We start from the raw sequence: 12,423 nt of genomic DNA on the forward strand, positions 1-12,423 counted from the left end.
CGGAACTTTCAGTTCACTCACAACAGCAACACAAACATCCGCTCCTTCTGGTCCACTGGGCCCCGCCCCCCTCCTCGCACAGCCCGTCCTGTCAGTCCTGTCAATCACAGTGTACTGTCCCCCGTGCTCAAAGCAACCTGTTACACTCCACTCACCTGTCTGAAACTTTGTCAGTTAAACACCAGATCCCTCAGTAATAAGGGCCTGTTGATAGCCGACTTTATTATTGACCGGAGCCTAGACATTCTCTGCCTCACTGAGACCTGGCAACAACCGAATGACTTCTCCCATCTTAATGAGGCTGTCCCATCAGGTTTTTCTTTTATTAGTAAACCCCGGGTTACTGGGAGGGGGGGTGGCCTCGCTCTCCTCCACCGTGACAACATCAAAATCACTGCTGTCACAGTCCCCCATCACTCCTCCTTTGAATGTCTAGCTGTAAAACTCACAGGCCCCAAACCCACTATCATTGTCACCATATACAGACCACCAAAACCCTCTGCCGTTTTCCTCAATGAATTCTCATCACTACTAACATCTGTATGTGCAATGTCCCCCACTGTTATCCTCCTTGGTGATTTCAACATCCACATTGACAACCCATCCTGCACGTTTGCTAATGACTTCACATCACTTCTGGACTGTCTTGGCATCACACAACATGTCAACCTCCCAACCCATAACAAAGGTCACATACTAGTTTTAATCTGCTGCACTGACATCACTCCCACTAACCTTGATGTCATTGATTTCCCCATCTCCGACCGCAAAGCTGTACTTTTTGACATTCACACCCAACTACACAAAGCCAAGGAACAACGGACCATCTCCTTCAGAAACATCAAACATATCAACACCACAGACCTCTCCACCCTGATCAGCTCCTACCCGAGTCCTCCCCCTGCATCTTCCCTGACTGACCTGGTGACCCATTACAATAACAGCCTCTCCTCCTCCCTCACCACGATGGCCCCCCTGAAAACCCGCTCAGTTTCATTCACCCACACTGCTCCCTGGTACACCCCTGAGCTCCACCAGCTCAAAGCTACTGGCTGTCAACTGGAGCGACTCCACAAAAAGACTGGACTCACTATCCACCGCCAAATGTATTTGGACCACCTCCATCACTACAAGAACGCCCTCACCACTGCCAAATCCTCATACTACTCCAACCTCATCATCACCGGTACAGGTAACAACAGAGTCCTTTTCTCAACAGTCAGCCACCTACTTCAGCCTCCTAAAACCCTCCCTCCAGACATTTCCACCAACCAGTGCACTGCGTTTCTGGACTTCTTCAGCTCTAAAATCAACACCATTCACCAACAACTGGCCTCATCTCGCACCCCCTCTGATGACCCACCCTGGATGATCACCACTGGCCAACCTCTCATCAGCTCCCTCTCTAACTTCACCCCAGTAACAGAACTGACCGTCTCAGAACTCATCCGCAAGGCCAAAACCACCACCTGTCAGCTCGACCCTCTTCCCACCTCCCTTGTCAAAGCATGTCTACCGTCCATCTCCCCCATGATCACCAACATAATTAACTCCTCCCTCACTACTGGTACTGTACCCCCCTCTCTCAAACTGGCCGCCATCACACCCATCCTGAAAAAACCCGGAGCTGACCCTGCTGACCTTAACCATTACCGGCCCATCTCCAACCTCCCCTTCATCTCCAAAACACTTGAAAGGGTGGTTGCCGCACAACTACAGTCCCACCTCGACACAAACAATCTCCACGAACCTTTCAAATCCGGCTTCCGTCCAAAACACAGCACTGAAACAGCCCTAGTCAAAATCACCAATGACCTCCGTGCAGCCGACTCCGGACTACTCACCATTCTCATCCTCCTCGATCTCAGCGCAGCATTTGATACCATCTCCCACCCTCTGCTCCTGGACCGCCTGGCTGGCATTGGGATCACTGGTGCTGCACTGTCCTGGTTCACATCCTACCTCACCGACCGTCAACAATTCATTCAACTAAGCAACCACAAGTCTGGGTGTTCGGGTGTTTCACTGGGTGTCCCCCAGGGGTCAGTCTTGAGTCCACTCCTGTTCACCATCTACCTCCTCCCCCTGGGCACACTCCTCCGTCACCATGGGGTCCATTTCCATTGTTACGCTGACGACACACAGGTCTACATATCCACCAAACCCACTGCTGCCATCCCTCCCACCTCCCTCATCACCTGCCTGGAAGACATCCGGAGCTGGATGAGCAGGAACTTCCTGAAACTTAACGGCAACAAGACCAAGGCCCTGCTCATCGGCTCCAAATCCACCCTCACCAAATCACAACACACCCCAGCCACACCTCATCATCATCGACGGATTCCCTGTACCGTTCTCCTCCCAAGTCAAGAGCCTCGGCGTCATCCTGGACAACACCCTCTCATTTGCACCCCATATTCAAAACATCACCCGGACCGCATTCTTCCACCTCCGCAACATCTCCAGACTCCGCCCATCACTGACCCAATCCAGCACTGAAATTCTGGTTCACTCATTTGTCACATCACGCATAGACTACTGCAATGCCCTCCTCACCGGACTCCCCACCAAACTCATCAACAGACTGCAGATCATCCAGAACTCAGCCGCCCGGATCATCACCCGCACCAAATCATCTGACCACATCACCCCTGTTCTCATCCAACTTCACTGGCTCCCAGTACAATACCGCATCCAATATAAAACCCTACTCCTCACCTACAAAGCTCTCCACAACCTAGCCCCCACTTACCTCTGCGACCACCTCCAAGAATACACTCCCTCACGCTCCCTCCGCTGAACCTCTGCTGGACTACTATCTATCCCCACATCACGCCTCAGTACCATGGGTGCCCGATCATTCAGCTGTTCAGCACCCAGGCTCTGGAACTCCCTCCCCCCACACATAAAACAGTCAGACTCCATCACAACCTTCAAGTCACAACTCAAAACTCACCTGTTCAAACTCGCACACAACTTATAACTGGTCACTGTCTTGATTGTTTGTTTGTTTTTGTTTTTCCACAATGTCTTGTTTTTAATAATGTTGTTAAAATTTTATGCTCTGTAAGGTGACCTTGGGTGTCATGAAAGGCGCCTCTAAATCAAATGTATTATTATTATTAGGGCCGCGGGCAATCGCACCGGGCACTGGTCCCAACAGCTATGAAATAGCTGCAGGGACCAGTGCCCGGGCTTCTCTATTTTTCATCTTCCGGACGCTTTTTCGGTCCGCAACTAGTCGAGTTGCAGGACAAATTATATATCAAAATGTGCGTCCTGATCGGGATCGCTGTGCTATTACTTATCTCAACAGAGTACTAATATTTCGCGACATAAGTCGCGAAAAACTGCGCAAAATTTTGCCTTGAAGTCAATGGGACGGGCGAAAAAAAAAGAGCGAAAAAGACCAATCATTGGAGTTTAACAAACGTCTACTGCTCAGGCATACTTTCACCTAGAGACTCCATTTAAACTTTAAACAGTAGACACAAGTCTTGTGTATTGTCGTATTACTCCACGTTTTGATAGGTCATATAGTTTTTGATCAATCCCCGATTAATGACCATGATCATTTTTGGAGAAATTATGAGATTATAATGTGTGTGTATAATTTCCGCCACGTTTGTAGACGAGCTCATCCTCGATCTCATCATCTGCTCAAAATATCAGAGAGACTTACAGAATTTAAACTCTGAGCCTCGAAGTGCGGCCACGTCTGTCTCTGCTCCTCATAGACTCCAATACAAATATTTTCTGAGAGAAGCAGAACGGCCTGATGTTTTAAAACTGCCAGCGTCGCCAAAATATTTACTGTAGAAACACCAAATCGTACAAACATTTTCAGTAAGTCCTTAGAGCAACGTTGATCTGTGTTTTGTTCTGATAGGAGTTACCGTTTTGTCAGGCTAAGCCTAAATGTGAGACCGGTGCAGAGGCAGAAAATGGCTCTTTTTCTCCACGTTTCTGTCTGTCTCAGCCTGTGGGGGCCCCTATCGCCGTGGTAACCTCTTTGATCCTCAGGCCAGAGCTCGTTAACTTCATAAACAATCCACCTGGCGCTCGTTTAAATGTTTATAAACACAGACACAGCTAAATCAGACTGACACAGGATGCAGCTCATAGTCACACACACACACACACACACACACACACACACACACACACACACACACACACACACACACACACACACACACACAGACTCTAGAGCCAGCTTCAAGTGATTACAGTCACACACACAAACACACACACACCTTCATGTGATTAAAACACAGTTAACGTGCAACAGAATTTAAACTTAAACCATGATTTAATCTGGTTTTAAAGTTAAACCTTGTTGATGTCAAATGCCTCTCGTGGGAGCAGCTGATAGAGTCCCCCCCAGCTGAAAGCAGCCCACCCCACCAGCCAGAGGGTCCAGGACCATAGGGACTGCAGTGGAGGAAGGCTGCCTTAACACCCTGCACAATGGCACCCAGTACACAGAAGTTAGACAGGACCAGTCAGCCCATCACCTGGTCCGTTCAAAATAAGTTTATGCTACTGTGATTTATGTAGCCTAGTTAAATACTACAGTAATCATCATAGTGTATTGGCAGGAAAGACCATTTAAATCTGTATCAAATATCGATTAATGAATTAATCGATAATTTGCATGTTGGTCTTGGTTAACTCTGTGACTGCCAGCCATTCTCACAGCAGCTTCCTCCAGCTTGCCAGGCATTTTCCAGCTTTTTGACTGATTTCCGTAGACCCACCATATATTATGTACTGTTACTACATACACATTCAACCCATCAAAGGAAAGATGAGGGTCTCTACTTTCCAGCAAAAAAACCTGTTTGTTTCTATCTTGTTCCAGTCTTGTGAAATTGGCGGTTGAATATAGGTTACTTTAGCCCAAAATGCCATTCTGGCACAAAAATCTTGAGAAAAAGAGGTTTTTGTGTCGGCTGTCATTTTCAGGTTAACCAGTACAATTGGCTCCTTTATATTTTGCTTTAGTGATGCCTCAGCATCTGTACAGTTGTTCTCTTGTAAACAACAACTAAATCAACACTGACAAATGACTTTTGATGACAAAAAACAAAACATTTAGCTACTGACACACACTACTGCAGCCTTTTTTCTTTCTTTTCTTTGAGTTACAACTTTTTCTTTCCTTTTTTTTAGTGTATGTGCGTACGTGACGTGACGTGACGTGTGTGTGTGTGTGTGTGTGTGTGTGTGTGTGTGTGAGTGCGTGCGTGTGTGTGTGCGTGCGTGCGTGTGTGTCTGTGTGTGTGTGTGTGTGTGTGCGCGTGTGCGCGGATCAGTTCGACAGGTTTTTGTAGCCGAAACACGGCACTTTAGATCAGATCCAGCTTCCTCTGGTCAGCAGGCAGCGGTCTCTCTCACTCTCTCTGTCTCACACACACATCTACACACACACACAGCCTACAGCTCTGGCTGACGTGCCCCCTGAACCCACAGCCACAGACAGTACGCTGACGCTCACAACAGACAGACACCATCTTTAGCTCTCCTCGTCACGTTCGCCGGCGCCGTCCGCTCCTCATCCACACTAGATCGGGGGATTTTCAAGCTGCTATCCGAGTGATTTCTCACAAAATCTGGCGACTTTCCAAACGCCCTTGACGACTAACGACGAGCGATCAACGGGGTGGTTGTTACTAACGTTTGTGCTTTGTATCACGGAGCTTCGACGAGCTGCCGAGCCGCCATGAGCCCCGCCGCCGCCCCCTAAGCTCTCACCGGCGGCCAGAGTGTCACGGAGCGGCGTTGCTGCAGTCAGACACCCACACCGCTCCGTGAGGGGGAGAAACACGCTATATTTTTTATATCTCTCAATCCAAATGTGTTTTTCTGCACTTTATTTTGATGATACAAGTCTGATCTTCACAGAGGAGTTGAGCAAGACATTCAACATGGCGTTGCCATTAAAAAAAACGCTAAGACGAGTTATCTCGTCTTTGGCAGACTACGCTTGGATTCGCTAAGACGAGATAACTCGTCTTTGGCAGTGAAAGAGTTAAGTACCACCTTGAAAAAAAAAAAACAATGTTTTGTTGCTTAAGCTATTCAGTCATTCAATGGTATACTAAAATCCATGTGAAAAAAATGCTTCTCACTGTTCTCAGGTCAAATATTTATATGCGATTAAAATGCAATTAATTGCGATTAATTAATTACAAAGCCTCTAATTAATTAGATTAATTGTTTTAATTGAGTCCTGGCCCTATTACACAATATAAACACACACACACACACACACACACACACACACACACACACACACACACACACACACACACACACACACACACACACACACAGTTAACCTAATGTGATTACAGCTCCTCCATATCAGTGCTTATAGAAAGATGATCATGTGTCTGTCTGATCAGCTCTGTCTTGATCGTGGGTTTGATTCCCATGTTGACAGAGATGGCAAAATCGGCAGTAGCCCCGCGGCCCATTCAAAATTTCCCGAGAGGAAATTTTCTAGTTATTATTATTATTGTACTGGAAGCAAATTCCATCAGCCTGGCTGTGTGGTCATTAAAAAAGAATCAATATTTGAATCTTGAAAACAACAACAACAAAAAACTAAAACTATGGCATCTAATCCTGATTTTGCAGACTCTGACATTGAGATTGACTTTATACCTCTCTGACCCTGAGCTGTGCATGTCAACCTAACACTGAACTTGAGTCGAAAGTGAAGAGATTACAAGCCAAAGTGGAGATACTTCAACTATGACTGCATGACTCCCTTGACCTGCAGAGAACTATCCTACAGCACAATAAGGTAGGCTCTACCCCCCCGTGCCAGACCCAATAATCCTGTCCCAGTGGCCACGTCAACACCCTATGCACCTCACCCTTCCAGTTGGAGACCTCAAGATCCCAACACAGTGACACTCGGTTACACGCCAAAAACACCTGCTTCCCACCTTCAGCCAGATTCTGCCCCAACTGTTCTGCAGCCCCCCAGGTACTCCCACATCCTCCCGAGCCCACTGCTGAGTCACCACGAGCCCCACCTCCAGACAGTAGTCCAGACCCCTAAAGAAGAGAGGATGACAATGCAGTGGCAGAAACACGGCACATGCAGTTCAGCCTCTCTCTGTCTCAAGTCCTGTACTGGAATGTCTCCTCCATGAGGTCAAAGTGGCATCCATGGCGAAAAGCTATGTTGTGTATGTAGCAGGATGTAGTCATTGGTCCCTTGACGTTCACATGTGTTGCGTCCCCAGCCAATCGCTGTGGTAGAACGCTGCATGAAAGCGGGTGTAGAGCATCTGTCTCCCTCTTGCTTGTCGGAGACTAGGTCACGTCACTTCCATCTCCCCATGGTGGCAGGTAGTCTGTTGACAGTGGCCGCACTTCTCTCCTACGTTGTCCATCCAGTGCTAATTTTAGTTATTTTGTTCTGATAGAGGCTCGCTTGGGTGTTGCTGCTGGCTGCATGCTGCTCACCGCTGCTTGCTTTTTTGTTGCTGGTAGGTGTGGTATGTAGTGCAGTGGCCTGAGCTTCCTCCTCTAGCCATTTGTAAATTGCTTATGTTTGTGTTTATTATTATTATAGTGTTAAAGATGGCCGTGTAGCGGCGCAGTGCAGGCTAATCCGACTGTAAACCACTGCTGCTTTGCCTCCCGTGGAGCTGTAATGTATGGCGTCATCAACTACGTTTTGAGTGGATATCCATTGTCTCCTAGCAGGTACCCTTCCAGTGGGGGGTGCCCCTGAAAGACTGTAGGGATGACAGTATTTGTCAGCATGAATGCATCATGTGCAGACCCAGGGAAATTGGCATACAGATATGAATATCCATAAATGGTGCATAATGCCAGGCATTAACAACTGCTAAGAAATCATAAACTGTTACTGCTTAATAGCCAGTTTCCCTATTATGGTCTAAAGTCCATGTTAATTTTTAAAAGTCTTTCACTAATGACGTCACTTCAAACCCTCCTCTGATTCATATAAAAGAAGGTGGCCTTACAGCTGTTCCTTCAACAATCTTGATCTTCCTACATCCAACACTGCAGGAAAGCTCCAACCAAGACTTCAACCCTGCATCATTCTCCAACGACTTAGAGAGAGACTCTGATATCATCATGATCCTGCTCCTCTTCCTGTTTGGTCTGGCTCTGGGTGCCGAGTTGCCTTCAGCTGAACCTGTAGTGAAGCTACAGCGTGGAAACTGTCCCTCATTCTGGTACAACTTCAAAGACCGCTGCTACAAGTATATTGCCACACCTATGTCCTGGGCCGATGCAGAGCTCCACTGTGTGTCACAGGGTGTCAACTTGGTGTCCATCCACAGTCTTGCCGAAGAGAATTTCATCAAATCCTTGATTAAGAACTATGACCACACCGAGGGATACACCTGGATTGGACTCAGTGATGAACACAAAGAAGGATCGATGATGTGGTCTGATGGCTGTGCTGTGACATATGGATATTGGACACCAGGAGAGCCAAACAATAACGACGGAGATGAGCACTGTGTCCACACTAACTATGACAGGGCGCGAAAATGGAATGATGGACATTGTTCTGGTATTTATCCCTCTGTTTGTGCATCTCGCATCTTCTGTACTTAGTAAATAAATTACTGTTCAAATCAAGCTGTAAACTTTGCAGATGTTGCTCAGCAGAAAACTTGTGTCCGCAATAAAAAATACAAATGAACATGTTAGTATGTGTGTGTTTATATGTTCATGAACACTAAATATTATCAAATAAAACACATTTTCACAACATTTTGATGTCCTCAAATTGGTTCTCTCTTTTGCTTTTTACTTATTGAACTTCTAAAAAGTTGCCCAGAAGAAAAGGCATTAGACAGTTCAGTCACATAAAGGGATTGTCTGACAATATTAATGTTATATTTTTTCCACGAGGTTTAAAATACTGTGTCTTTTTGTGTTACTCTCCAATTCCACCCCCAAAGTTTAGTTGTCTGTTGGGGTTTTACTGCATTGAGTTTATCCAAACAACAGCTTCTGGGTGTTTAGAGCTGAAAAGTTTCTGTTAAGACTTTCCCATACTTATCGTTGTTCACATATATTTTATAAAATGTGGAAGGTTCATTAACTTTGAGAATTGATTTCCTCTTCCGCTTCGCCTCTGCTCCAGACTGTGACTATTGCTACGAAATAACTACGAAATATTTAAGTTATAATGAACTTATGATATGTGTCTGCGAGCGTGTGTGTGTGTGCGCGTGCGTGCGTGCGTGCGCGTGTGTGTGTGTACGCGGTTAAATGCTGTTGTGGCTGTGAATGTGTGTTGCTCCAGACACAATAACATACATTAAAAATCGAGCTCAACGTGTCGGTTCACAATTCCCTCTCCTTCAGAGCTCATGTTTCATGTTCTAATGTTCAGTTGTCAGCAAACGCACGTCTGAAATAAGTGAAATAGAGCCATAATTATGTATGTGCAATAAACAATCCTGTCATTAAAAACACTGCAGTAATATTCTCTCTCCTAGAAATCTTGTTTTTTTAATCTTGCTATTGCATGTGTCCAGAAAGTGTAATTAAAAATAATGTCTGCATCTAGCACATTTGCTTAGTGATTTTGTTGTACTACTCATTTGTAATTGTTTTGATTGATTTAATTGTGTGTGTGTTTTTACTGAGACACCTGACTGATGCTAAATATTTTCTTTCACAGGTTCACTGTCCTATTTGCATATCATACAATCAAAAGGCTCTGTAATGGTAGGTACTCACACATGAATTTAAGCCCTAAATTTGCATCTTCATTTACCTGTACATTTTTGAGAATGTGCGGTATTGATAAAATGTGAATTGTAGTTTGTTTTTTCATTGCAGTGCAAATTCTCATTTGCCCAGGTCCATTTTTTCAAATTTGATTATAACTGAAAATATTGACTTGCTTTATTCTGCCAAATATTGCTGGTCTAAACAAGCAAATGTTAGTCCTTGTGTTTAAAGACCTATGAATTTATTTGGACATTTTTCTATCTTGTTTTGAATTTTGGTAGTGAGCCTTTTTGTTCTGACTTGCATTTGTGGGATGAATGATATGACTAATGATGATCTTGATGTATGTTGCAGGATTAGGTCCAGGGAATGTGGAGTTGTAAGGGGTGTACAGAAACCGTATCAAGTAGGTCCAAGCTTTTACATCACTACAAGTTAAAGCATTCACATTTTGGACGTAGTTCTCGTTATCCATGTACATACCAGCACTGTCCATGCACATTTAAGACGTGGAATGCCCTTATTGTCCACCAAAGTAAAATCCACTCTACAGGTGCTCCTCACAAAAAAGAGGCTATATTCAGTTGTCACATTTGTAGTTGTACTGATTTAACATCAGAGAAGGATTATTTTTCTCATATAAATGCACATCTCAAACGAAACAAGACTGTCATTTGTATGTTTTTAGGCTGTGACTTTAAGACAAACATTTATTGTACTTTTAAATCACACAAAAACCGAAAACACTCCAATCACACATTGGTTGATTTTAAACCAGAAGTAGTTATAACTACAGGGATCTCATCTGTGGATGAATTGGAAGCAAATAGTGAGGAATGTGTTGATGTAGAGCAGTCAGATACTGCCATTCCTTCAAACACTCATACTGAAGACTTGCAGAAGGTCATTGAGCATAGATTTGCAGCTGCTTTGCTGAAGTTTAGAGCATTTGGTCCATGTGCCAACTTCAGCTGTAGATTAATTTCTTGGGGAACTCGATCATTTGATCTGTTCTGCCCCTGGGCCATTATCTTGTGACACGGTGCGTGACATCTTTCATCAGAAAAACCTCTCTGTTGATGAACTTATAATTAGAGAAACTGTTGATGCAATTTGTTCTGGTAATCCAGTGCAAAGGTCCATACAAAAAGGTGGTTCTCTAAGTACAGCCTATCTGCGAAAGCAGTATTACAAGGATAACTTTGGGGTTATAGAGCCAGTTGAATATATTCTTGATGCCAAAAACAAACGCAGTTTCCAATATGTTCCAATATTGAAGTCCTTACAGCAGCTGTTAAGTAGAGGGGATATAATTACACAAGTTGTTGAGAGTCATCAAAGACAAGAAGGCACATATTCAGGTGTGACACATCAGTACAGGTCCGCAAGGGACGGCTCTCTATTTAAGGAAAATTGTTTCTTTGCTGGAGAAAAGCCAAGGATCATCCTAAATTTTTATGTTGATGACTTTGAAACGTGTAACCCACTTGGCACCTCACGAAAGAAACATAAGCTTTGCGCTGTTTCTTGGGTATTGGCTAACTTGCCTCCGGGGTCTCATTCTGCTTTGTCGTCTATCTACTTGTCAGTATTATGCAAAACTGATGATGTGAACACCTATGGTTACGATAAAATCTTTCAACCTCTTCTGCAGGATCTAAAAACTCTTGAGGAGCTCGGCGTTTATGCCCCACTGTTAGGTGAGTCACTTAAAGGTACAGTATTCAGCGTAGTCGCTGATAACCTGGGAGCTCACAGTGTTGCAGGATTTTTGCAGAGTTTTTCAGGGGAATATTATTGCAGATTTTGCACAGGAACCAGCAGTGATATTCAAGTACATTCAGTTGCATCCTTAATACTGTTTGCTGTCACTATCAACCACCTTACTGACCTGTGCTGTGTGTGTGTGGTAGGAAGCAACAACTATGCCTCGCTCTCTTGTAGCATACTTTTTGGTCTTTTTGACACTTTTCTGGCCCTTTTTGGGCAGACTCTGTGAGTACCGTGTGCGTCTGCAGTATGGTCGGGTATTCCTCCTCCTCCTGTGGGACTCCAGTGTGGGCTCCATGGAGCCTACTGCAGCCTTCCCTGTGGATATGCTCCAGACAGGACCTCCATGGAGAATCAGCGCATGGGGCACAAGTAGCGGGGTATGAGGAAGTGGGGGAGATGCAGTGAGGGAGATGCAGTGGTGTGCGCCGCGACAGCTGATCAATATTATGCTCTGTCTCAGCTGATCGCGCTCATATGGAGGTTAGATCATCCAATGTAGAACTGTTTTATATACAAAGTGCAGCCAAACACCAGGCTGAAGAGAGAGGAACAGCAGAGGCTCCTCTGTGGAGCTGCAGGTGAACCGGCTGGAGAGCAGCGATGTCTTCTTTTCTTTTTTGCAGCACTGTTGTTACAGGTGATGCACATCTATGTCCATGTAGGCCACATTTATTGTCTGATCCTCCTTCACAGGGCTGCTGCACATACTGGCAGTCCTCCTGTGTAACTTTTTGCTGCAAAATATGACTGAAGGCACGTGGAAGTCTGCACGTGTCTACATGCCCTCACGTGTTGACAACATAAGGAGCCAATAAAATAAATACATAAATAAATAACCGATAGTATTAATGGGTCAAAGTTCTTGTTACTGGTTAACGGTTAAATGGTTAATCATGTGCATCC

At 45.0% G+C, this 12,423-nt stretch overlaps 1 protein-coding gene across 1 annotated transcript; it reads left to right on the top strand.

Moving 5' to 3' along the window:
• Nucleotides 1-8,017: 8,017 nt before the first annotated feature.
• Nucleotides 8,018-11,893, top strand: LOC310992308 (lactose-binding lectin l-2-like; the record flags this gene model as incomplete). The annotated part of the gene is made up of 2 exons (XM_083980322.1): nt 8,018-8,608; nt 11,766-11,893. The coding sequence occupies exons 1-2, from the start codon at nt 8,128-8,130 to the stop codon at nt 11,891-11,893; spliced, it is 609 nt and encodes a 202-aa protein (XP_083836448.1). The 5' UTR covers nt 8,018-8,127.
• Between the last annotated feature and the right edge of the window lie 530 nt (nt 11,894-12,423).

Source organism: Trachurus trachurus, assembly GCF_905171665.1.
Source record: "Trachurus trachurus genome assembly, chromosome: 10".
Classification (NCBI taxonomy): domain Eukaryota; kingdom Metazoa; phylum Chordata; class Actinopteri; order Carangiformes; family Carangidae; genus Trachurus; species Trachurus trachurus.